The following is a 26,501-nucleotide window of genomic DNA, read 5'->3' on the forward strand; positions in this document are numbered from 1 at the left end:
TTTCAGAACAAAGAACTTTATTTCAATAAGAAAAGAGTGATTAAAAGATTATCATAGTGGGTCTTGTTTCATTTGTCCATTTACAACCAGTTACTGGAGACTCCAATTCCATATTAACTCTGAGACTGTGTGGCAAGATGAGGGAATTTTTTCTGTAAAAGCTTCTCTTTCTTTCTCTCCAAAGATTTCCTCCTGGCTTCCTTTCGCAAATATTTTTCCAACATGAGTCTGCAGACAGACATTGCAAATAAGTTACAGGGGCCAAGTTCTCCCCACCACCCCCATTCCTTTCCAAAAGATGACAAGCCAGGACAAAAGAGAGCTAACAAAAAGCTGTACAGGTGAAACTTGGAAAATTAGAATATCGTGCAAAAGTCCATTAATTTCAGTAATGCAAATTAAAAGGTGAAACTGATGTATGAGACAGACGCATTACATGCAAAGCGAGATAAGTCAAGCCTTAATTTGTTATAATTGTGATGATCATGGCGTACAGCTCATGAAAACCCCAAATCCACAATCCCAGAAAATTAGAATATTACATGGAACCAAGAAGACAAGGATTGTAGAATAGAACAATATCGGACCTCTGAAAAGTATAAGCATGCATATGTATTCAGTACTTGGTTTGGGCCCCTTTTGCAGCAATTACTGCCTCAATGCGGCGTGGCATGGATGCTATCAGCCTGTGGCACTGATGAGGTGTTATGGAAGACCAGGATGCTTCATTAGCGGCCTTCAGCAATTCTGCATTGTTTGGTCTCATGTCTCTCATCCTTCTCTTGGCAATGCCCCATAGATTCTCTATGGGGTCAGGTCAGGTGAGTTTGCTGGCCAATCAAGCACAGTACACTGTATACTTTTCAGAGGTCCGATATTGTTCTATTCTTCAATCCTTGTCTTATTGGTTCCATGTAATATTCTAATTTTCTGAGATTGTGGATTTGGGGTTTTCATGAGCTGTACGCCATGATCATCAAAATTATAACAAATAAAGGCTTGACTTATCTCGCTTTGCATGTAATGCGTCTGTCTCATATATCAGTTTCACCTTTTAATTTGCATTACTGAAATTAATGGACTTTTGCACGATATTCTAATTTTCCGAGTTTCACCTGTATTTTAAACATTTCCTCTTACCTCTTATAACGGGCAACAAATGGCAAATAGAAGAATCGCTTCCTTTTGTGCTTCGTGTTCAAGTGCCAGGGAATTGGCCATTCCCTGAATTCATACCTGTCAATACACAAATTGGAAATGTGTGATCTATAGTAGTTATTCCTCTGTGACTGCAGATTGTTGGCTGACAGGGAAAGCAAAGCAGTACCAGTGCAACATAACAGCACTCCAACGAACTGCACCAGTGAACTAGGGAAGGAGCAATTTGACACTCGTCCCCCACCTAGGATACCCTCTGCCACTAGGGATGTCCACGGACCGGTCTGGAGCCCAGTCTAAGGGCCTCCGGAACAGTCCAGACCTAGGGCCAGTTTGGCGGGTTGATGCGGGGGGTGGGGGTGGGGAGACCTTTAAGAATGGGGGAGGGTGTACTTACCACTCCCACTGCTTTCCCCCCTCCAGCGCTCCCGTTTTTGAAAACATTTGGGGTGGTAGGGTACCTCCCTGCCACCCCTTTCCCCATTCCTTGTCAAAAGGCTTCAAAAGCCTGATTGTGCGTGCATGCGTCACGTCCGTGCGTCGTGTCAGACATGCGCGCATGCGCAGTCAGGCTTTTGGAGGTACCCTGCCGCCCCAAATGCTTTCAAAAACAGGAGCGTGGGAGGGGTAAGTATACCCTCCCCCGCCCTTAAAGAGCCCCCCTCCCCAGTGCCGGACCACGGAGGTGTGGTTCCATGCACACCACTATCTGCCACATGAAAATATGTCAAAGGGCTGCAGGAAGAAGGGGAAGGAAAAGCCCAGTTTCCCCTTTCCCCAGTGCTGTTGGTTTGGAAGTGCTGTTAGGCTGCTCTCTTGCTCTGGATGTCAACCGTTATTCCTTTTTTTGGAGCTGGGCAGGGCAGAGATTTTCTCTCTGTCAAACCAGAGTTGTTTTAAGTTTCCAGCCTTTTACCAACACACACACCCACACAAACATTACAGCATTTTTGAAACACATTAAACACCCCCGAGATCTAAACCAACAAGCATCAGACCTTGTTTGTGCTAGCAGCTTTTGATTAGTTGCTCAGATTTGTTTTGATTGGCCAAAAGCAGCTGCTGCCAGAGCAAAGAAGATATTCAGAGCTGGTCAGGATGACAGGCTCGTGTGAGGCAGTAGAAACTGCTGGCCATTTTCCCTTCGACAACCGCAAGGGAGGCAACCGCAGGACAGCTCCCAAAGCTTTTCCTGCACTTAGAGGCTGTACTGAGTGTTGGGGGAAAGAACCACCCCACTTCCTGACAAGCACAGAGTTTAAAGACTCCCCCCAGCCATGTCTTCAAGGGAAAAGGTGAGTCGAGCCTTAGACAAAAGGCAAGAGGTTCCCTCACATTCTCAACCACTTGCCAACCCCTTATGAACCACAGAAAGATATACCAGAAGCTTATGACCATGAAATGGCGTAGGGCCAGAGTGCACAACTTTGGCCTCCAGCTACTGTGGGACTATAACTCCCATCAGCCCCAGCCACAATGACGAATAGAGAGGACGGCGGTTGTAGTCCAGCAAGAACTGGAAGGCTGAAGCGGTGCATCCCTGGTGCAGGAGGATGTACAGGCAAACCTCGGTATTCGCAGTTCCGCGTATCCGCCGTCAGGCAAATTGACACCCGACCTCGGTATATGCGGAACAAAAATAGTTAAGTTCCACATATCTACAGTTTCAAGGTGGCTGGAAATGACCTCCAAGGCCATTATTTCCAGCCACTATTTTGAGGAAAGGAGCCATTGTGTGGCTCATTTGTTGAAAAAAATACCTCCCGCATGATAAACAGGGTTCGTCTGTATTTTTAATTTGCCCTTAAGAGGCAAATTGATTTATTTTGCTCTATTTTAAAAGAAACTTGTATAGAAACAACTCATTTGTTGTTTGCACAAGATTTTTTTTTTTAACAAACTTACAAAACTGTCTTACACAGCTTCAGATCACTGGTACATCTACTTCGAGAGTCACTCTGCTATCCAAAGTTCTTTAACTGGAGATGCCAGAGATTTAACTTGGTACATCAGGGGTTCTCAAACTTGGGTCCCTAGATGTTGCTGGACTACAACTCCCATCATTCGAAGCCACAGTGGTCTTTAGAGTTGTAGCCCAACAACATCTGGGGACTCAAGTCTAAAAAGCCCTGATGTACAAACCTAGCATGGGTTCCATCTGTGAGCTGTACTCTCTCTTAGAAGACAAGCATGCCACTGCACTGAAATACTAGCACTCTCTCTCTCATACCAAAAAGTGCGGCCCAAAAAGTTATGCCTCCACTCGCCCGGTCTCTCCTTCTCCTGCCCGGTCTGTAAGAGTCGCAGTGCATCTTCTCTTTCCTGAATGACGATATCCATTCGGTCCATGGAATCTATTATCTGAAGAGTATAAAGGATGTATTACAGTTATGAAGCCACAATAATGAGCTGAACTCCCAACACACACACACACACACACTCTCTCTCTCTCTCTCTCTCTCTCTCTCTCTCCTATGACAGGACAGACAGATTAGACCAGGGATGCGCAACGTTGGGTCCCCGGATGCTATTGGACTTCAACTCCCATAATCCCCAACCAAATGCCAGTGGGACTGGAGATTATGGGATTTGAAGTCCAATAGCATCTGGGGACCCAACGTTGAGAATCCCTGGATTAGACAGCCTCAGAACAGGGTTTACTTTTCAGATTGTGTTCTCTACAAGCTCACACATAGTTTCATAGAAAAATATGCATTTTGCAACTCTCACTGAAATGAACAGGAATTGGAAAATGCATACAGATGCAAAACGAATCCCTTTACATTAGTCCAGTTTGCACTAAATAACCCCCCAACTGATTGCACCTCAAGGACGTGAGCTCAGCTGAGTTCAGTGCAGGGAATGGAGTGTTTGTTCTGTAGGGCTTCTTCACTAGCAACTACTGTGATCAGCTGTGATGAAACGCAGATCCGCATCTTAGCTCAACTGTTTTTTACTTTTGTTATTGAAGGAACAGGGCCAGCAAGCTACAGGCCTAAGCCCTTTTCACAGTAGATATCCAGTTCAAACTGGATTCAGCTTAGACATGCTAGTTCAGCCCATGAAGGAGGAGGGACCGCCAGTTTGGAGGGAAAACCTCCATCCTGGATTGGCCAGCGTTACATCAGAGATACACTTTGACTCTTGCCCTTGGATCCCAGAGCCATCACTATCTGGAAGAGTGGGAAAGCCTTCCACCGTTTGTATCACTATAAAATAAGGGACAGGGACCCCTCTATTTTGTCACCAGTATGGTCTTGGATTGCCAGAAACTAGGCACCTTGCCACCAGCTGCTGCTTGTGTCCAGAAGGAGAGAAGCCGTAGAGATTAATGCTCCCTCAGCCAAGGACCAGTCTACTGCTAGTCTAAGGTAAAGCTCAGTGCTAGCTGTTTAGCTAATGTTTTTGTATTTTCTTTTGAGTTCCTGTGCGCTGGTCTTTACTTCCATTTCCTCTGTTTCCCCACAATTCCTTATTATGTGTACAACCCTTGTTTCTAAATAAAGTTTATATACGGAAACATAGGAAGCTGCTGTATATTGAGTCAGACCATTGGTCTTTCTAGCTCAGTATTGTCTCCACAGACTGGCAGCGGCTTCTCCAAGGTTGCAGGCAGGAATCTCTCCCAGCCCTATCTTGGAGATTACTTGCAGATTCAGTATCCGTGGTTTTGCGTATCCGCAGTCGGGAAAATGACACCCAACCTCAGCAAACGTGTCTGTGTGTGGGGAATTTAAAAAACCCTACCAACCTCACGTATCCTCAGAGGCCATTTCCGGCCACCATTTTAGGAATAAGAGCCACAAAATGGCTCCTGCCAAAAAGCAACCCCCCCAAACCCCAAAATGTGATTTTCAGCTATTTTGGGGCACAGCATGACTCCGGGGGAACAATAGAGCAAGGTAAGAAGCTCCCCCCGTGAAAACTGGGCAATTCTTTGACCAATTTTTGGCCATTTTCAGGGCACAGTGCAACTTGGGGTGAGCGGGAGGGACTAGTAAGGATTTTTGGCCAACCGGGAACCTAACCACTGTGATCCCATAGGGATCAATGCTTTAATATTTGCAGTTTCCATATCTGTGGCACAGCCATCTTTTTTGCTCAATTTGTTACTAAACATTGAATCCAACATTTATATAGTAAAACACTTAGGTGACCTGTGGCTAATCTTGGGTGGTACATGGCACATCTCGTGAGAGAAGGCTGAGTGGGGGGGGCGTGAGAGGAAAGGCCGGGCGGGCGGCCGGGCAGTGGTGGGGTGAGGCAGAGCGAGCGAGGCCTTCTGTCACCCCACCAAGTGTCTGGGGTGGGGAAGGCCGCGTGTGGGGGTGGGAAGACCAAGTGCACCAGCACACAGATGCTCTGTGCGGGTTCAGCTAGTATGAATTATGTTCCTTGACTCTGTACCCATCTGTACTAGATTACCAGCCTTTGTCTCAGAACAAGCCCACACATGGGGAAGAAAACTGCTGAATCATCCCCTCTGAGCTTTCTGGCAAAGGCTTCTCCCAAAACTTTACTTTATTTCCAGTAGTTCAAGGCTGCTACCAGCACCCAATTAGCAACAGAGTTTGACCCCCCCACCCCGGCTTGGGTGGAATCCCAGGGAAACTCTCTTTCCTCTGTTATTGGAAAAGTACAAAAACCTTCCATGTGCAAACCTACACGTGGTGAGAAAACTGGTAGATTTGCTGAACGTAATGAGGTGTGTTGCACCAGAGAAAATGCCCTTCCAGCTTCCCTTTCCTGAATCAAAAATCCACTCAGAGAGGCTTTTTAAAATTGCAAAGAACTAAAAGCTTTATTTTAAATACTACAGATGGCTTCCATTTGAGGCTCTCTCAGCTGTTAGTTACAGGAAAAAGGAATAACTCAGTAGGTTACAAGAATACTTCAAAAAGCACCCCAGATGATACTTGGGCGGCACACTTTAAAAATCATGGTTACCGAGTTGCAATGAACATGGATGTAAGAAAATACAAAAAGTACCTTTAAACGTTTACAGAGTCTTTTGCAACGCCCTGACTGAATGGGCGCAGGCTCAGCTTTTCTTAGCTTAGTTGCGTTACAGGTAAACAATAGAACATGTTCAGGGATATACAGAGCACACAAAAGAAAATAAAAGTCTAATGCAAAATCTGACTAAACAAGCTTTCCCTAGACTAAACTTCCGGAAGCCAAAAGTCTGGCTTCCTTTGCCTTGAACTCACCAACCCCTGGATTAAGAATTCAAGCCCCTGCAGTCCTATCTTCCAAGAACTGCAGTCCTCCTTTTGAAGCCATTTCTGTGGCCACATGTCTTGCTACACCTCCAGGCCTGCCTCCTCCTAACAAAGAGCCCTTCTCTTCCTCCTCTTGGCTCTCTAGGTCCCAGAGGTGAACCTAGGTAATTTTGGAGCCTGGATCTAAAGGCCGCAAATTAAGTATCATCATGCTCGGCCAGGCGACCATATCACCCGGGACAGGCTAAAGGAGATTTTTGGCCCCCCAGGGGCTGTGGAAGCCCTGGACTTCAGCCTGGAAATCCAGGGGTAAGAGCACCCCTGCTAGGTTCCACCCACCTGGTTTGCTGGTTGGCTGATCCCTGGAGTTCACCAGCCTGTCAGTCAGGACAGGGTTCACTTCCGGTTTACTCTTTAGGAGATAGGAGGGGCTGATCACTACACCATCTGTCAAATTTTAGAACGTAAGCTCCTAAGGGATGGATATCCCTTCTCATATTGTGTAAGACACCGGGCATATTGATGGTGTCCCAGTCTCACTCTTTCCAGTAGGCTTATGAGATCACCCAGCATTCCTTCTGTGTCTGTCCGCCCACCCCACCAGCCAACTTCACAATGCCTAGACCAATATGAACCAAATCAGGTACAGCTATACAGACACACAGGGACACCTCAACAACATAGTTCGTGATGATGTCACCCACCCCAATTTGAGATGATGGACGCATGGACTTTTGAGGTACAAGTGGGCTAACATGAACTGCCTAACTGATTTAGACCAAATTTAGTCCAGTTGTAGGGCTAGTGAAAGGAAAGTAGGCAGATTAGTTCTGACTAGAAAAACTTGTTTTATATTAATGTACTCTCAGGCTGCTCCAACCCTCACCCCACAAAATAATTTTGCAGCTCTGCTAGTTGTGTAAAGGGACACACCTTAAGTTGAAATATGCCATAATTTATTTCAATTGCAGAAACTAGATTTTATGGTTGCAGAATCTGGGATTCTTGCAAAGTTCCATAGCCCAATGATTCAGGAAGGTTTGGAGCAACTGAACCAAAAGGTTTACCATGCATTACTTTTGTGGCTCTAGGAAGCCCTTCCTACATGGGAAAAGTCCTGGGAGGAATCAGAGATTCCAACAGACAGGCCTACTAGTTATCCCCAGATCTGTAGGTTTGGACATGAAGGAGCTCAAGAGTTAGCAGAGTTCCAGGTGACTTTTGGGTCTTTGGAGCACCAAATAAGCAAATCTGGCATCAAAAAAGGAAAGGAAAAAAATCTCTCACTGGAATCCCTTGTAGAACACCACCCATGACTGATAAGGTACACAGCATTAGCACTGATCTCAAACCACAGAGAAGCCAAATTTCAGAAGGCGTTTAAAGAGGTTCTGGAAATTAAGGAAAGCTTAAAGGCTCTCTCTTCCTCCACCCTCTCTCACCACTAGGTACATGCAAGTCAAAGCTATCAACAGTTTTAAACAGGACTGCAAATGGTGGGTCCCTCACCCAAAAGACATGATTGCCTCCAATTCTTTTGCCACGTTACCTTATCTAATCGCTCTGGACTTGGCATTGGTAAATGCTGTCGTGTTGCTTCCTGCTCCAACGTCAAAAGCATGTTTCGCTCTTTTAGGAGGACATACCTAAGTTAGAGAAGTAACGTTAGATTGTAGGTTGCAACTCATGTTCTTCCAGAGAGCTGCAACTCAGCAACACATTTTAGCTGCATGCAACTAAAAGTCTTTGCATATTGTTTTTGTAACATTAGTAGGTGCCAAATTACAGATTGCCCGCTGTCTGTTTATTAAAAAAATATTCTTACTAGAAGCCCAGCAACCAAATAACTGGCTGACTAGTTCAACCAGATGATGAAATTCAGCCCAACCACCATCACTCACAAAGAGTTTCTTGGTTGTCACTGCCCCTTTGAGTTGCTGGTTTGCATAACACTGCAAAGACAATATTCACCTGTCTCTAGGCCCTACGTGTATTTTCGCTGCAATCCTGCTTTCTGTTTTTGGCTCCTCCTTTCTTTCATGTCTCACCTATAGTTTCATAGGTCCAGCTTTTCAAGACACTAGCTGTTTTGTTCCACTTCCTTGAGCCATCCTCTCTCTTAATCGGTCTCCTATCTCCTTCCACTGCATGAAGCCTGTTCTCAGCGCTGTGAAGTTTCTTCAGACTCCCCTCTCTGATTAGCCACTTCTTGCCTCATTTCTCTGTGCTATCTGCTCTTTTCCTCAAGCCTCATTTCCACTCTACCCTTCCTTCAGTTTACACATTCTCTGTCCAATGCCTATTCTGCAGAATGTTTTCTTCAGCTTTGCTGCCTTTGGGCTAGGGGTGTGCACGAACCGGTCAACGTAGAACTGGTTCGCATCAAACCGGGCTGGTTCAGTGGTTCGACTGCAAACCGAACCCGGGCCAAACCTGGTTCAATGCGAACCATTTCTACATCAAAGAGCAGAGGGGCAGTGGAGCAGCGAGAAAGGTCAGTTAGGCTCTTACCCGGCTCGCCGCTGCTCCCTGTTCACCAGTCCCAGCCGAATTGCTGTTGAAACACGGGCCACCCACTTGGCAGAGGCATGGTTCCGGCCTCCATGCATGTGCGGAGACCACACAAATAGCCTTCATGCATGCGTGGAGGTCGGAACTGCATGGGCAGCCCGTGTTTAAACAGTGATCTGGTCACTGATTTGGCTGGGGATGGGGATGGCAATGAGCTGGGTAAGAGCCTAAATAACCTCTCTTGCTGCTACTTTAACTGTAAAGGAGAATCCTCACCAGATTCCCCTTTACAAGTATTGCCGCCCAAACTGCCAAACCAGTTCAGTTGAATGGATCAGACTGGCCGGTCAGTTCAGTCGAACTGATTCAGTGAATGTGATTCAGTTCGAATTTGATTTGAGCCACGTTTTTGGGTTCCCTGTCCTTTCACTTTCCTATGTTTTGAGACTTCTTAACTGTCCTTCAGTCTGGCCTGTGTAAGATTTTAATCCCAGCCAAACTGACAATGTACCCTTCCTGCATAGAATTTGGACCGCAACACATTTAGTTAACTGAACAGCTGAACTTTGAGGAATTACATCACAACAGCTTAGTGCAGGGGTTCCCAACAGGGTGTACCAGGATGCCTAGGGGTACCTGAAGGGCTCCCAGAGGATACTAAGAGTCTCCTGCCACCCCATGCTGCAGTTGCACTGCTCTTAAGAAATCTTGTTGAAATTAATGGGATAAGCTTACTTCAAACTGGAGTAACTTCAAAAAGCTTACTTCAGTGGGAGTACTCCTGAGTAATTTCGTCAGGATATAAGCCAGTGACTGGAGTAGCCTGTCTTATAACTGTAACATTTCAGTTTGTGTGCACGCACATGCAACACACACACACACACACACACACACACACACACACACACACACACACACCTACTTTCTCTCTCTCTTGTGTGTGTTCTCTACAGGGTACCTGAGCTGAAGGTTCATGACAGAAGGGGTACACTTGTTAAAAAAGCTTGGGAAACCCTAGGGAAAAGGCATCACTGACACAAGTGCAGTAACAGATTGCTACTGAGCACAGGGCTATACGACAGACGGAGACAGAAGAGTTCTAATGAACCTAGTCAAGAAATAGTCTGGCTACAGAAAGTGGGCAAAATAGACAATGCCTGAAAAGCAGAGACATGAAAAAAACTGAGTTGTGAAGTAGGACACTGAAGAGAGGAGGAGCCTGGATGAAGGTGCCACATGGAGCCTAGAGACAGGCGGAGCTGCTCCCAAGCACAAGCAGCTCTTGGATGGTCTTGCCACAAGGATGGATGAAGCGCAAACCGTTTTCTTAAAGAGATGAGCCTTTCACTCACCAAAGTTTGTGCAAATCCTCACTACTCTTGCCTCGGAGCTGTTCCACCGTCCAGGAATCCCCTGTGGAGAGCACAAAGAACACTGGAAAAAATCTATAAACTCAGATTGTATGTTTGGAAAGAAGAAAGGACTGTTGGTGTGCCATATTGACTAAGAATATGCATGAACTGGTCCGAAGGACTGGCGGTTCGGCCGGCTCGACGGCAGCGCGGGGGTGGGGTCACCTTTAAGGAGCAGGGAGGGTGCTCCTACCCCCACCCATGTTCCCTCTGCAGGAGCTGTGCTTAAAATCGGTTCCGTGGAGCGGCAGGGCACCTCCTTGCTGCCCCAGTGCATGCTGGACCATAAGTGCCCAGTGCACATGTCATGCACGTCACACACATGCACACTGATGAGCGTGATGTGTGCGTGCACCAGGCACTTAGGGCCCGATGTGCACCGGGGAGGCAAGTAGGTACTCTACAACGCCCCCCACCCCGCGGGATTATTTTTAAAGACCGCACCAGCGGGGAAAACACAGTGGGGGGTAAGAGCACCCACCCTGCTCTTTAAAAAGGTAACATCCTCCGCTCCCCGCTGTCAAACTGGCCGCTGGCGGTTCCATACACATCCCTAATATTGACTAGGGATGTGCACGAACCAGCACTGGGCTGGTTCGGCAGCAGGGGTGGGGAGTTATTTTTAAGTGACAGGGAGGTTGCTCCCCCCCCCCGGCATTCCCCCCACCGGCGCTGTCTCCAAAACAGCTGGTGGGGGGGGCCCCACTTCCGGTTTGACACTGACCGGGGGCGGCAAGGAGGTAAGCTGTCGCTCTGCGCCAGCAATTTTGGAGACAGCGCCGGCAGTGGGGGGGGGGGAGGATAAGAGCACCCTCCTGGTCCCTTAAAAGGTAACCTCCCACACCGCTACCGAACTGGCTCAAACTCCGGACCGGTGAGGTCTGGAAAAGGACCTCCGAACCGGTTCATCATGCACATCTCTAATCTTGACTCCATGACAATAGCAGATACTTGAGGGACTATTTAGACTTTCCCTTCCGCATCTTCCTTGTGGGATCTATAATTCAAAGGCTGCCTGCACTTTGCATCCCCATAAAACTCAAGCTGAATGCTAAGGAGAGGAATTTTACATTCAGTCTCAGTTATATAAATAAAAATACATGCTGAATTGTAATTTTCACAGTGTACACACACTCTGCCTATGCTAATGGTGCAGCCGGGAAAGGACTTGACTAGCAAGCCAGAGGTTGCCAGTTCCAAGCCCCGCTGGTATGTTTCCCAGACTATGGGAAACAGCAAAGTCCAAGTCAAATTTATTTACGGTTTTAGCCCAAGGCACAACAAAACAACATATCCAATACATAATAAAAATGACACAGCTTTATCTTGTAAACAACTCAAACATCTTTTGCATCAATCTTGAAGCTGTGCACTCTAGTAGCTATATAACAAAATTTTGCTACTGTGTATGAAATACCTGTGTCATTATTGGAAAGTAAAAAACTTAACTAAACAGTCTTCAGACTGTCCCAGAGCACTGGTCAGTAAAGGTAAAATTAACCGATGCCTGACATCCCGATAAAACCTACGATTCAGCAAAACATGATCTACAGTTTCAGCTTCACCAAAGTCACAAGGACACTGTGGGAAACAGCTACATCAGGCAGCAGCAAAAGGCATCATCTCATACTGCATGGGAGGAGGCAATGGTAAACCCCTCCTGTATTCTACTAAAGACAACCACAGGGCTCTGTGGGCACCAGGAGTCAAAATCGACTTGATGGCACACTTTACCTTTACCTTACACACACACACACACACACACACACACACACACACACACACACACACACAGTGTCATTGTGCATTAGGCCAGATTGAGCAAAAGAAATGCAATTACCTTCCAGCAAGGTTCAGCTGCATGAGCAGAGCTGTGTATGGTCTGCACTGATCCTACAAGAACTGTGCCGAAATGATTCGGGTGGCTGCATCCAAAACGTATCGGTGGGGGCAGTAGCTTTAAGAATGAAGCATGCAGGTCCTTACCTGTTCCTCCGCCACCCCACCCCACCGCTGTTCCACTTCATTCTTAAAGACACAGCTCTGCGCCCCCTCCCTCCGTGGCCGCCCCACACGATTCATGCACATCCCTATTGCACATCCCCTGTGAGGGCCCTAACACTGCTTCTGCTAAACTAAAACTGACAATATCAAATTCTAAAACTGATGTCAAATTCTGACAATGCAATGGCCTGGAAGAGCACAGACTTCAGGCGTATAAGGTCTACTTTACTTTTAACTAGAAACTTGTAGGTTTCACAGCTAGAGCCTGGTGCAAAACAGTAGCTGGGGCAGAGCCAGAAGCAAAATGGGGGCACAGGGGATGGGGGCCTTTATTTATTTAACATTTATTTACCACCCTATATAAATCAGGGTGGTTTACAATTTAGAAAACCTCATCCTACGAATCATATACTGGGCTAAGCTGCATATACAGTACAAGTAAGCTGCATATACAATGTACTTCTGCAATGTGCTCTATGTGGGGCTGCCTTTGTCTGTACACATCTACATTTGAGTTACTAGAGATCAGCGATTCTGACACAAAATTCTAACACTGGCTAGCAGAGCTGCAGAAAGATGTAGTCAACGAAAACCAATTAATAGTTCTATTTTAGAGGTTGAGAGAGAAGTTCTTAGCCCAAAGCCAGACATGGCAGATTATTTTTTTTACACTTGCTACTGTTACACTAGCGTAAGTAAGAAATTCCTGCTGATCCTCTACAACTTCTCAGAGATCTACTATCCACTCACCCCTGCACCAGGCCGAGCACCGGAGCAGTGATCTACAGACACACAAAAACCACACAACCCTGTTCATAATGCACTGCTATTGAGTTTCACACAACACTATTTAGCATGTGTATTCACATAATAGAAAAGCATGAGGATAACCAACATAAACAGGATCTCTTACCAGACTTGATTTCCGTCTTTCCCCAATTTTGGGGGTCGTCAAAAAATTCCTCAAGCCCATTTCGAGGCAATGATGTATGAAGTAATGTGCAGGGAGGAAGCACCTCTACTTTTGTGGTATTCCTGTACACAACATTAAGAGTGAATCTGAAGGACAGTAAAACAAGAACATTTTAAACATGACGTCATAAGATGCACAAAAAGCAGTGCTCAGCCACAGAAGTGTACTTATTTCTTTCCTAACACCACACTTTCAAACTGGTGGTTTTTTTGTTAAAAGTTTTGAAAAAATCTACACACACACCTTCAATATTTGTCTGAAGAACTACATATAAACTATTTTTACCTACACTGAAAGCAATGGTTCACTTATATCATAGGAGTATTTTTCAAGCATGTCTAAAATAATTTTTAAGGGAAATTCGATAGGTCCTAAAGACAAGCTAGTGCCTGATTCCAAGCATGCAATCTAGGAGTGCTTCTGGATCCACACCTCTCCCTGGTATCTCAGGTTGAGGCGGTGGCCAGAGGGGCTTTCTATCAGCTTCAGCTGATATGCCAGCTACACCCATTTTTTGAGATGAATTACCTCAAAACAGTGGTACATAAATTGGTAACCTCCAGACTTGACTTCTGCAATGCGCTTTATGTGGGGCTTCCTTTGCATGTAGTCCGGAAACTCCAGTTGGTACAGAACGCAGCAGCCAGGTTGATCTCTGAGTCATCCTGGAGAGACCACATCACCGCTTTGTTGATAGAACTACACTGCCAATAGGTTTCCGGGCAAAATACAAAGTGCTGGTTATAACCTATAAAGCCTAGATAGCTTAGGCCCTGGGTATTTAAGAGAACATCTTCTTCATTATGAGCCCCATCACCCATTGAGGTTGTCTGGAGGAGTCCATCTCCGGTTGCCGCCAGCTCGGCTGGTGACCACACAGGAACGGGCCTTCTCAGTTGCTGTCTCAAGATTGTGGAATGCATTCCCTACTGAAATATGATCCTCCTCATCTCTGGCAATTTTTAAAAAGCACTTGAAAACCTACCTCTTCTTCACTCACGCTTTTTCAGCTTTTTAAATTTTGAAGTTTTAATGTTGTTGTTTTTTTAGATTGTCTAAATTGTTTTAAGATTTTTGTGTATGTTTCAACTTGTTTTATGTTATTGTTAACCGCCCAGAGACGAAAGTTTGGGGCGGTGTACAAATTTGACAAATAAATAAATATTGCAATTCCTTCTTTTTAGCTAAGGCTGCAATTCTTCTACATAAAACTCTCAGAGTAGATCTCTGAACAAAGCAGGGCTTACTTCCAAGTTGGTATACACTGGATTGTGCTGCACAACTGTGCCCACACGATACCCAAAAAGCTTTTCAAATTGTATTCCTGACTTTTTTTTTTTTTTGAGCTTATCCTATTCAATATGAGAGCTAATTCCAACACTATGAAACGTTTGCCCAATAGACTCCTTTCCTCCTGGAGCAGCCTCAAGACTTTCAGTTCAGTTTATGCATTTATTATATTTCTATACCACCAATTTATAAAAACTCATGGTAGTTTACAACTGCCAAACCTATACAAAACACAAAAGGCTAACCAGATCATTTCTGTCATAGCATACAAATGTTTTCATTTGTGACTTCATATATTAGAATCATTTTCAACAGTGACTTAATATATTAGAATCAAAATCTCTACATCGATGTAATGGACCAGGTAATAATCTCAAATTTACAGGTGTCATGCAGAGCTGCTTTACAGCTTATGAAATTCCTATACTATGAATCAGAAAGGATGGAAGATGTCCCAAACTAATTGCATTTTATTGTTATATGTATCCATCTGGATAAATCAAAACAAATGAAGTCAAAGCATGAGATCACCACGATACAATCAATGTGCAAGTTCCACGACAGTTACACTGAATGTCTTCCATCTATGAATGGACTGGCACTGGCAGCCGCTTCTCCAAGGTTGCAGGCAGGAGGAGTCTCTCTCAGCCCTGTCTTGGAGATAGATGCCAGGGAGGGAACTTGGGAACCTTCTGCACGCAAAAGTAGATGCTCTTCCCAAGTAGCCCCATCGCTCACACATTTATTATTATTATTATTATTATGTTTTTATTTAACACATTTCTATACCGCCCCAAACGCACGTCTCTAGCCGGTTTACAACATGTAGTCTCCCATGCAAATACAAACCAGGGTGGACCCTTCTTAGCAAAGGGGGCACTCCATGCTTGCTACCCCAAGACCAGCTCCCCTCTACAATCGGAGCAACCCCCGTTGCCCCCTCACCCTCCTCTCCCCCGCCTTAAAAACTGCCCACCTAAAGGGCGACGAGGACGCCGCTGGAGCCCCCCAAGCCGCTCCCGTCAACCTCAAGGTGCTGGAGAACCGCCGGCAAAGCCCAGCCACCGCCGCCATGACACTCCCCGCGTCCCGCGCAACACCCACAGGCAGCTGCGACCACTTGCCGTAACCATAGATTTTTATTTTAATTGCTAGCCTAAACTTCCGCTAAAAATTGAAACTCGCCATTGGCCATGGTGCTCTGACGGCGGCAGAGTGGCGCGTCGCTCTAGGCCAGCGGTAAGCTAGCCGCCTTGGCTCTCCAGCGGTTGATGAACTACAACTCCCAACCTCCTCCTCAGCAAAACAATTATGGCTGGGGATGATGGGAGTTGTAGTTCAACCCCACTAAAGCAAGCTAAGGTTGCCTACCACTGCTCTAGGCCTTGGCCCTTCTGCGGTGAGAATTCTCCTACGGCTTTGTAAGGAAGGCATGGCACAAGCGTTCAGCTTTAGACCGGAGGTGCCGGTCTAGTGTCCGATGATGTTCGGACACTAATTTAATAATGGCTCTTTGCCTGCCTCAGGGCTGCCCTCATTCACAGCATCCATTTATCTGGTGAGCCTCAGGTTAGCCACCTTTTTTATATCTCTATAGATGCGGACTCTAGCGTTTTCTGTCTCTACAGCCACGCCAAACTAGTCGGTCCCCATAATGCCTTTCGCCCGGCTGGCTTAAATCTTTTCAAGGCGCGATTTCCTTTTTTAAATGCCTGCTTCTAAGATGGCCCCATACACAGCTTCAGGGATGCCGAACTCTTTCACTCTTACGCTCTCTTGCCAGACTTAGTCATGGCGACCATAACAATACCCCGATTCCGGCGGCCCTCGGGAAAATAGTGCCCATTTCCAAGATGGCGGAGAGGCGGCTTCAGTCGTAGACCTCGTTGAACGCAAGTAAGTGCCCACTGCACTTCAACGCCCCTCACCTTGCCAGCTTCCGATATGGCGGCCATGAGCCTCCTGCTTCGGGCAGCGGCCGCTTTGGCGAGTCGGCAGACCTTGCCCTCCTCAGCGGTCTGGGGTCGTCTCCCGCTACTGGGACGGGTCGCTAGTCGCTCTGGAGTCATCGGTATGGACCCTCGATACGGCGGGCTGACTGGTGATGATGACGCGCTTGTCGGATGGGTCACTCTGCAGGTTGACCTTGAGGACCAGGGAGGGTTGCGCAGGCAGGACTGGAGGACCACCTTTTTGGCCTGTCGGGGCTCCTGTGCTTTTGGCAGCAGCAGCTGCACGGACAGGATTTCATTTCAACAAGAGACGCTGCGCGGCACCATTTTATTGCCTTTCCAAATCCAAATCCAAGCTTCACCGGTTGGATTTCTGCCTGCTGGGCAGCTGTGTCAAAAGCGCAGGACGCCCCCCTGCCGGGAAAGGGAAAGGTAGCGAATACTCTCAGGAGCTGGAGTTCCTGCCGTGTGTTTCGATGCGGCACAGATTGTGCAAAAACCATCTTCATTGCAGAGTCGTGCTTCGAACTCTTCAGAGAACAGATACTGCAAAACCTGGGAAATGTGAGCTGGAGTTTGGTAGCAGGGAAGCCCAGAAGCAAAAGGCTTCTTGGATGCTGCCCCTTATCTGAGCCAGAGATTCCACAATCTAGGTCCCCAAATGTTGGAACTCGGGTGTGAGAAGCCCTGGTGTGAGCTATGCTGAGTGAAAGCACTGGTATTTGCTTACAGTGCTCAGTCTAGGAACACATAGACGGAGCACTGAAAAGTAGCTAAAAACCTGGATGGCTTGAAGAGGGGTTTGGATAACTTCATGGAGGAGAGGTCTATCAACGGCTACTCGGGCTATAGGCCACCTCCAGCCTCAGAAGCACAGTGCCTTTGAATACCAGTTGCATGGGAGTAACAGCAGGAAAGAGGGCATGCCCTCAACTCCTGCCTGTGGGCTTCTCAGTGGCATCTGGTGGGCCCTTGAAACAGGATGCTGAACTAGATGGGCCTTGGGCCTGATCCAGCAGGGCTGTTCTTCTGTTCTTACATATATACCTAGTATTGTAAAGAGCAGAGGGCTTTCCCCTCAATAAAACACAACACCGCTGCAGGGCAGAAGGCAGGGACTGGATTACAATTAAATGTCTACCCCTTTGTGAGAATGTGACATGTGATTTGCAGTGAATATGGAGATCACGTAGATCTGGTTTGAAATTACTACCCTCCTGGTTGTAGAATGAAGGTTGAGTCTCATCTTTCAGTTTTAAAACATGGGTGTTTGTGTGCAACCAGCCAAGATTTTGTAATATGGAAATGCAGATATGATCCAGTGGCTAGGGGTAGAGGGTGGGAAATCTTGGTTCCCATTCTTTCTCAGGCATGGAGAATACCTTTCGTTCTCCACCTAACCTATCTTACTGGGCAGTTGTGAGGCTAAAATGCTGCTCTGTTCTCTACGAGAAGAGTGGAACTCAAAAGTAGTTTGATTCTGATCAGAGAGGGGCAGTACCTTAGTAACAGATTGATTGATTACTGTCAAGTCGGTGTGGACTGTTAGCAACCACATAGGTAGATTATCTCCAGGATGATCTGTCTTCAACTTCAGGATGATCTGTCTTCTGCTGCAGGAGAGCAGAGCTCAGATTCTGCATGCAGAAAATCCTTGACTCCTCCAGCTAAAAAGATGATAGCAGCTGACAAGAAAGATCCTTTCCTGAGAACCTGGAGAGTTGAAAGAGCAGAAAAGACTGGAACAGATAGACCCAGTGAAGTGGCAGTCTAAGGCAGCTTCATATGTTCATATAATGATGATAAAAATAAGGAAGCTATCTTTGAACAGAGTGGGGCAAGTCACTGTCTTTGAGCTTCAGTTTTCCTGCTGTGGCTATGTGAATCTTGTAAAGGCAAATGAGATTACAGTGGCAGAAGTTTTTGTATTTTGAAAGGGGCGTAGAAATATTTATTGATCTGTGTTAACATGTCGACTTAATTTTCCAGCTCCAGTGCGCCATGGCAGTCATGGGAAAAGAATGTTTATCATCAGGGCAACAGACTTTTACGACAGGCGGTTCCTGTATTTGTTGGTGAGTTTATATTCTGGAAAAAATACAGCAAAGGGATCATGGAAAGGCATTTGATGGTATTCTGTGTTTGTAAGAGACCCTAACCTTTGTTATATTCAGCCTCCGTAACCCCAAAGCTCAGCTGTCCCTTGGCAAGTAGAGCAGAGGTGTCTGTGGACCATAGAAGAAATCTTGCTTTTTTGCAAACAAGCATGTGAGGCCTCCACTGTTTTGGTTCATGGGACAACTCCACCTCCTAAGATCCAGAATAAGGATGCAGGCAGCACCAATCCCATCGTCTCTAAAGTTGCATAAGTGCTCTTGTACAGCTCAGCTCCTTGACGAGTAGGGTAAAGGAAGAATGTTGCAGCCTGCCACTGATGCAGGGGTGCTATTTGCGACTGTTGACAAGAGAAGATTGGATCGGGGATTAAAATGTCTATCTTTCAAAGAAATCACACATGTGCCTACAGGAAAGAACCATCCATGTGGCTGAGGTTTGTTGGTTTTCACTGCAGCAGTTTTCAGGGTCCTAGAGAAAACCCACCCTTATTTTGCTTTTGAAAATAGCTTGTCTCTTCATCAGCAGGACTTGCTGCAAGAGCAGCAACAAAAGTCCAGACTGCACCTCCCATACTCCTCTGTGTGTGTGTATTGCTTCTTTGGATCTTTGCCATAAACAGACTGAAACAAATCTTGAGGAGAGGGCAGTGCAAATGGATGGGGATTAAGAATTTTGATATGACAGGCATTGTTTTGTCACACACACAACTTCAAAATTCTGGTAGTATTGTCTAAAAACTCAAGGTGCTTGGAATTTTAAGAGACTTGGGGGAGAGGCATTGCAACAGTTCAGATTGTACTGTTTGTATATGGAAATGTTTTACAAAAACAATTGAAGATTGTGGGTGATATATGTAGTCACCAAATTATCTTTCTTTTCCCTCTTTCTTTCACTTTGTAAACAGAGATTCTATATTTTATTGACTGGAATCCCACTGGCCGTATTCATAACATTTGTTAATGTCTTTATTGGTGAGTATTTCTGCAGATTTGAATCACCATCATATTTTGAAGTGTCAAGAAATAACACAAAGCAAGGAGTAGCATCTTGCTTGGAGAATTATTTTTTGCGTGACACTGAATATGGTTTGCTGATCTTGGAGAGCGCACAGCCACTGGATAACAAAAAATCCCTAGGAAGTAAACTTTCAAGTTGTTCTTCTTTTTCCTAGCCTCAGTGGATGGCAGTGGGTCCCAAAGAGTTCCATGATGTCTGCCCTTCTGCTTGTATGTGATTGTCAATACTGGTTGCATGTAGACATCACATACTTGCGTTCTCCTTTCTCTGGTTGTGTGTGCAGCTTTGTGTGTTACTTTCTGGTTTTATCAAAGCACAATTTGCTGTTGCATCTGAACAGCGAGCTAGGATTTGAGCAAGCCCTGCCAACCAGATCAGACTGTGGCTTGGAGGGCTTATTCCAAGCATCATTTGCTGGTTCAAATGACACTGGTTTGATCACACCAATATGTTATTCATTAAGGAGCACATGTTGGTAGAGGAGGGAGTGTGCAAACGTAAAACAAGTTTCCAGTCCTCCGAATCATGGTTTGGAAGGCTGGACATGTGATCGCCTCACAGAGCCCTTGTGAAGGGATTTGGATTAAAGACAGCTCCAAGGTCACTGGTTTTTAGGTTAGACATCCTAGTTGTTCTTGACTTGCTTTGTTTTATATAAAATCCTTAATGACATCAGGTTGTGTATTAATTTTTTAATTTTATTAACCTCTCAGGTCTATGTATATGGATCTCTCAGTCAATCTTTATTATGGGCATAGACCAGCACAAAGTGCAGGTGATAGTTACTATCAGTAAAAGGCATAAAAGATATAAAAAGATGTAAGAGGCATAAAGGGCATAAAAAGGTAAGAATGTGAGACTGTAAAGACTGCAGGAACTATTGCATATATGCAGGTGCAGACATAAAAAGGATAAAAGTAAGGGACCAAGCTAGCTCTCAGTCTATAAGAGCGCAAGGCTATCTGAGGTGTGCCGTGGGTGCACTGGAACTATGCTGTGAAGTTGGGCGCTGAGCACAAGTTAGTGATCATCATCTGACGAATTTTGAGCACTGCCTTGCAAAACCTGGCAGCACTATATGTGAAAGCGGGGTTAGTATCATTTCTTCTTTTAAAAAGCATTTTTTGGTGTCATTTGGGTGGGCATTGCTGGGCACAAGGAGACCTCACGGAGCATGGTGTAGTAATGCTTTTCAGGGTTTTTTTGGCTGGTTTTTTGCCCATGCCCCCCCCCCCCGGAACCTAACTCCCCGTTTGTGAGCTTTTTATTGTTGGAAGGAACACTGCATTTTTACAGAACCTCTGCATTTAAACATGACTTTGTTGTCTCCCACCAGGTGAAGCTGAACTGGCTGAGATTCCAGAAGGCTATGTTCCAGAACACTGGGAATACTATAGCGTGCGTAAAAGACAGAGACAGAAACTGTGATTCTGATAGAATCAGCTTGGGGAGTGGGGAAGCTGTTGACATTCTAGATAGGTGGGAGGCTGGTCAGAATGGTAATCTTCACTTGCCTTCCTGTACTCCAGGGGTTCTTAATCTGGGGTCCATGGGGTAGGTCTAAGTGGTTCATGGAAAATTTAGTATATAATTAAAGGTAGCTCCCCCCAAACATCGTTTATAATTAAACCTGGTATGTCCTCTATTTTTCTTGAATTCTGATTTTATCTATGCTGTTGATGAGAGACACTAGAGTGGAATTAACTATCCTGGGGACCCATGGATTCCCACCACTGTTTTTTCCAGCTGTGAGTGGAATCAGTTTTGTTCTGGCAGTATCAAGGCAGTGTGCACACATGTGCATTCAGAGTGGGCCTTCCTGATTCAACCTGTTCAGGATCTAAAATTAACTGAGCAGACATCAAAAAAGCTTGTGAGCATGTGCACACCTTAGAGGGGAACACAGATCCCCACCACATTTTTACGCAACTCCAGTAATCTTTGGAGATCTGGGGTGCCTGTAGGTACAAAAAGCTTAAGAACCCCTGCTGTATTCTCACTCAAACCAATAGTCCAGGAAGCTGCCACTTGGGTTTACCCTAAGCTGGATATCAGGAAATGGTCCACTTCAAAAGCTCTGAGTAGGAAGTAGGGCTGTAGTGGGCAATCGATTTGATGAATTGATGAAAAGCTTATACTAAAAAGGTGTCTCCAGTTAATTGGGTAGCAGATTTCTTTTTCTTTCAACACCTGTAGAGGAGATCTGGTCTTGTGGTAGCAAGCATGACTTGTCCCCTTAGGTAAGCAGGGCCTATCCTGGTTGCATATGAATGGGAGACTTGTTGTGTAAGCACTGTAAGATATTCCCCTCAGGGGATAGAGCCACCCTGGGAAGAGCAGAAGGTTCTAAGTTCCCTCCCTGGCATCTCCAAGATAAGGCTGAGAGAGATTCAACTAAAACAATTAAAAGTAAACAATTGGAATAAAATTCACTGAAGACTGAAATTGAAGTTAAAAGGACTGGGGAAATGGGAAGGTTTAAAGGGTACAAAAATGACACTCTGCCGCAGGCAAACTCCTTTGGGGAGAGTCTTCCTCACCTGGAGTGCCACCACTGAAAAGGCCTCTCCTAACCTCTCATTGGCAGCCAACTTGCTTCATATGGTGAGCGCATTTGGAGGAAGGCCTCTGAAAAAGATCTTAATATACAGGCAGGCCTCCAGGTACCCTGGCCATAAGTTATATATCAAAGCAATGAATCAACTAAATCTAAGCAATTAATCAACTAAAACTCATATGATTAATTCTCTAAGATTTCTTTAATCAGCTGACAGGCCTTTTAGGAAGTGGTCTACAAAGAAATAAAATAAATATACAGGCTAAATACATGTTCCGGTAGACACTTGAAGATAAAACAAGACACTTGTTCTTATCTCTCTGCTATCTGTCTGGTATTTTTATGTAGAACTTGAAGCCTTGCTAGTTCAATTCATTTATAGAAATTCCTTCACTGCAGGGGTTCTCAAACTTGGCTCCCCAGATGTTGTTGGACTGCAGCTTCCATCATCCCCAGCCTTAATGGCCAAACCATTGGTTGTAGTCCAACAACATCAACATCTGGGGATTCAGGTTTGAGAAACCCTGTTTTACCCCATTGCATTGCTTCTATACCAGGGCTGCTTAACTTCGGCCCACCAGCTGTTTTTGGACTACAACTCCCATAATCCCCAGCCACAGCAGTCAATAGCCTGGGATTATGGGAATTGTAGGCCAATATCTACAGGAGGGCCGAAGTTGAGTAGCCCTGTAATCTGTACCCTTGCTGGCCCCCTAAGACTGACAGGTTGCAACTTGTGGTGATGACAGTGGCAACAGCAGGCAGGATTCTCCCTTTTGTGCAACTCCTAAAGGCACAAGTGCCTTCTCTGGGCTCACACACTAACAACCCTGATCCACCTTTAGTCATCTTATTTAGGATCTAGAAAAATAGGACATCAAGCCTCAAAATAATAAACCCTGAGGTCTGTCTTCACTACCTGGTCCACAATCCCCCCCCCAGCCTTTCCCCCAAATTTGAGCATATGAAGGTGCCTTATACTGGGTCACACTTTTGGTCCACCTAGCCAAGTATTATGTACTCTGACTGGCAGCAGCTCTTCGGGATCTCTGGCAGGGATTGAATCGGGAACAAGATGAATGTAAATCTAAGCCCCACTGCCGATTCCCCTTATTTCCTTCTTGCCGAATTTACACCATTTGTTGATGACAGCTTCATTCCTGGCCATCACAGAAGCCCAGCCAATCAGTGTTCGAGGCTTTACTGCTTCAGGAGAGATGTTTGCACTCTAACTTCTGGCTTTTCTCTTCTTTCCAGCATCCTATAACTAGGTGGATCGCTCGCAATCTCCTTGATTCTCCTGAAAAAGACTATGAAAAGGGAATGACTTTTGTTTTTTGGGAAGCTGAGAAAGCTGAGTTAAGGTAGAAAAATCTATAGATGCATTGCTGGCTTTCAAAATGCCATGGCTTGAAAAACTGACTTGTGAATTGGATGTTTATTCCCATTGCTTGCATGTGGGGACCACAAGGGGGAGTTGCACAAGGGTTCCTGTCAGGATCCTGGAGCCCCTAGAAGCGTGAGTGCTTCATTAGGATGATGGCCACTTTTTGTTTCATTGACTTCTCTGCTTGTTGTCATGTTAATTTGCTGCTTGGTTGTATGTGTGTATTTTCAAACTGTTATTTTCTGAGCAGAGAAGCTGAGTGGAACTACCATCCGCAGACACCCCTGTGTCCTCCCAGCTGCTGCACAGGCTTCCCAGGCTGCCCTGAGTCACTCTCTGCTGCCCCTGCAAGCTCCCAGGAATCACCACGCTGCCCCCGCACTAGTGCTGGGTGGGCAATTAAAGGGGCCCCACCACCACTGCACTACACAGGGCACTTTCTCCACAATCTGCTGCTGGGATTTCCAACACTGGAAATCCAAAATTACCGATGCACACTGTCCTATCATTTAATAATACAGAAAGTGGAGGAATCTGAGCCACGCGAGAAGCAAGATGATCAGAGGCTGTATTGTACAAAGGCCTTGCCACCATGTTGCAGGAACAATGTGCGTGACAAGACTCCTAGGGTGGTGCTAAAACTGTTGCTTGCTTTGTAATCCAGACAACATAGTAGTACTTTGAATCTCAGTGGGACTTACTTCTGAGTAAGCATGCATAGGATTGTGTTGCAAGAAATTTTTCGCCCATCATTCTGCAAGAAAAAAATTGCAAAGGCCTTGACAAGGCTCTAGGAACCAGCCCAGAGGTTTAGGAGGCAGACATCCTTTTTGTTCCATGCAGGGGTGGGATCACTGCCTTGCTTGTTCACCCCTCCTCCTGGTTGCCTCCATCTGGCTCAGGCAAGTGATGAACGCATGCGATCAAAGGGAGCAAACACCCCTGCCTTGCTTACTCCTCCTCCGCCTCGTCATGTCCATCCATCATCTGGTTCAGGTGCCACACTTGCATTTCCAGGTGCCATGGCAAGCTGGCGTCTGGGAATTAGCAAGACCTGGAAGAAGAGCTTTTGGATTCTTGCTGCAAAACTTCCAGTTTGTGTACTTGGGGGGGCGGGGGGATGGTTGGGGACAATTTGGGGTGGCTGGGGACAGTTTTGATCTCCCCCCCAAACCCTCACCCCTGCCTGGGGCTTTCACATTTTTAGGCTGCACATGCCAGGAACTGACACTTATATTATAAATGTTGTGAGCTGCCCTGAGCAGTAAAGTACTGGAGGGGAGGGGTATAAATATTTTAAATAAATAATAATTGTGGTTCAACTTTCTGCAGCTGCTGTAATCCTGGAGATGGCTTTAAGCTTCCTATGTGTCCATTCCTGTATACACCAGTCTTTCTCCATGTGCTTGTGGTTGGGCTCATATAGACATATTTGTACTGTGAACTAGTCCCAAGTCTTTGTGACCTACATACTGCGCAGCAAAGCCCAGGCAGTTGAGCACCCCTTGTGTTGCTGCGGGTGTGTAAAACCCTGCTCGCCCTGCTGTGGTTCAGGGCAGTTGCACTCCGACTGAAAGTTGTGCAAACTATTCTTCGCAATGGGTGTCTCATTGTGCAGCTGAATTTGCGCAACTTCAAATTGGAGTGGAACTGCCCCGTGCTGCAGCAGTGCAGACAAGGTTTTGCACATACCAGTGCGGGCAGTGCTCAACCGCTTGCATCTTGCAAGCAGTTGAACAGCTTAAGTATAAGCACGCAGGGCTAAGGAGCCAACGCAATGCACTCTCTGCCTACCAAATTTGATGCTAAGGTAGATCTGTTCTCTTGGCTGTTGATTATTTATTTGTTGATTATTTATTTTTATTTGATTCAATTTCTATACCGCCCTTCCAAAAATGGCTCAGGGCAGTTTACACAGAGGAATAATAAATAAATAAGATGAATCCCTGTCCCCAGAGGGCTCACAATCCAAATCTGTTTATCCCTGCTAACTGAGCAAAGAGGTACCTTTTTAAAAGTGGTGAATCTTTTCTGTTTAGCAGTGAGAGAGCAACTGGCCCTGTCCAATCCCAGCAGAGCCAGAGGCGGTCTTACTCCTGGACTTCGGGGCCCAAGTCCTAGGCCTCCACAGCTGCTGGGGCCCCCCCAAATCCTCTTTAGTCTGTCCTGGGTGGTGTAGTTGCCTGGCAGAGCATGATGATGCTTAATTTGCAGGGGACGGGGGCCCCTCCAAAGGCCTTTAGGTCCAGGCTCCAAAATTACCTAGGTGCACCTCTGAGCACAGCATCCCTCCAATGGCTGTTGCTGGTGTCTACCTTGTTTGTCTTTAGATTGTGAGCCTTTTGGGGACAGGGAACCATCTAATTTATTTATGTATTATGTTTCCATGTAAACCTTTTTCTTTTGAAAAGTGATATATAAACGTTTGTAGTGGTAGATTTGGCCAGTGTTATTGTGTCTGACTTCAGTGATGGATAGCAATATAAAACTACCACTTAATCTAATGTTCCTTTCCCTTCTTTGTCTCCTTTAACAGGAGGACAGAAAAGGAAGTACGCCGGCTAATGCGAGAAAGGGGGGATGGAGCATGGTACCAATATGAAACCCCCAGCACCAGTCTTATTGACTATTCTCCTAAAGCAACACCTGACAACTAAGTTGTTAGTCTCTTGTCTCAAGCATGTACTGCAAAGAACAGACAAATTATGTAATATATATATATACCTGACTTGGTCACTCAAATAAAAACTTGTTTCCATACCTCATATTGATTCAAATAGTTCTTGGATTTGGTAACTGGGCACTGTGAACCCAATGGGTATTGACTGCAAAAAGCTTTATTTCCAGAGTGCCTGGATATTGTATTGACATTGTGATGTCCATGTGATTCCATGAGAAAG

At 45.7% G+C, this 26,501-nt stretch overlaps 2 protein-coding genes across 6 annotated transcripts; one reads left to right on the forward strand and one right to left on the reverse strand.

The window, feature by feature from the left end:
- On the reverse strand, nt 1–16,638 carry MRPL47 (mitochondrial ribosomal protein L47). Of its 3 annotated transcripts, none has more exons than XM_053310499.1 (7): nt 16,499–16,638; nt 13,221–13,366; nt 10,244–10,304; nt 7,930–8,026; nt 3,389–3,519; nt 1,141–1,236; nt 1–228 (listed from the first exon to the last, which is right to left on the reverse strand). In XM_053310499.1, exons 4-7 carry the CDS (start codon nt 7,999–8,001, stop codon nt 114–116), a joined length of 414 nt encoding a protein of 137 aa, XP_053166474.1. In that variant the 5' UTR covers nt 8,002–8,026; nt 10,244–10,304; nt 13,221–13,366; nt 16,499–16,638; the 3' UTR covers nt 1–113. The 3 variants fall into 3 exon arrangements, with proteins under 3 accessions (XP_053166474.1, XP_053166473.1, XP_053166472.1); XM_053310498.1 differs by lacking the exon at nt 16,499–16,638 and adding an exon at nt 16,149–16,336; XM_053310497.1 differs by lacking the exon at nt 16,499–16,638 and adding an exon at nt 15,547–15,709.
- NDUFB5 (NADH:ubiquinone oxidoreductase subunit B5) lies at nt 16,508–26,366 on the forward strand. 3 transcript variants are annotated; one of them, XM_053310501.1, is made up of 6 exons: nt 16,508–16,641; nt 18,512–18,597; nt 19,545–19,611; nt 20,994–21,055; nt 23,472–23,578; nt 26,138–26,366. In XM_053310501.1, the coding sequence occupies exons 1-6, from the start codon at nt 16,515–16,517 to the stop codon at nt 26,256–26,258; spliced, it is 570 nt and encodes a 189-aa protein (XP_053166476.1). In that variant the 5' UTR covers nt 16,508–16,514; the 3' UTR covers nt 26,259–26,366. The 3 variants fall into 3 exon arrangements, with proteins under 3 accessions (XP_053166476.1, XP_053166475.1, XP_053166477.1); XM_053310500.1 differs by having other exon boundaries at nt 16,515–16,671; XM_053310502.1 differs by lacking the exon at nt 16,508–16,641 and adding an exon at nt 16,984–17,086.
- The last annotated feature ends 135 nt before the right edge of the window (nt 26,367–26,501 follow it).

The sequence above is a fragment of the Hemicordylus capensis genome, chromosome 3 (assembly GCF_027244095.1).
Source record: "Hemicordylus capensis ecotype Gifberg chromosome 3, rHemCap1.1.pri, whole genome shotgun sequence".
Lineage (NCBI taxonomy): Eukaryota > Metazoa > Chordata > Lepidosauria > Squamata > Cordylidae > Hemicordylus > Hemicordylus capensis.

Excerpts from the sequence above, each read along its gene's own strand:
- MRPL47 (XM_053310497.1), bottom strand. The coding sequence starts at position 15,644 with ATGGCGGCGGTGGCTGGGCTTTGCCGGCGGTTCTCCAGCACCTTGAGG. Across the intron at positions 13,367-15,546 it reads GCGTCCTCGTCGCCCTTTAG|ATTCACTCTTAATGTTGTGT; the intron begins GTGGGCAGTTTT and ends ACTGTCCTTCAG. Across the intron at positions 10,305-13,220 it reads AAAGACGGAAATCAAGTCTG|GGGATTCCTGGACGGTGGAA; the intron begins GTAAGAGATCCT and ends TGCTCTCCACAG.
- NDUFB5 (XM_053310500.1), top strand. The coding sequence starts at position 16,515 with ATGGCGGCCATGAGCCTCCTGCTTCGGGCAGCGGCCGCTTTGGCGAGT. Across the intron at positions 19,612-20,993 it reads ATTTGTTAATGTCTTTATTG|GTGAAGCTGAACTGGCTGAG; the intron begins GTGAGTATTTCT and ends GTCTCCCACCAG. Across the intron at positions 21,056-23,471 it reads AACACTGGGAATACTATAGC|CATCCTATAACTAGGTGGAT; the intron begins GTGCGTAAAAGA and ends TCTTCTTTCCAG.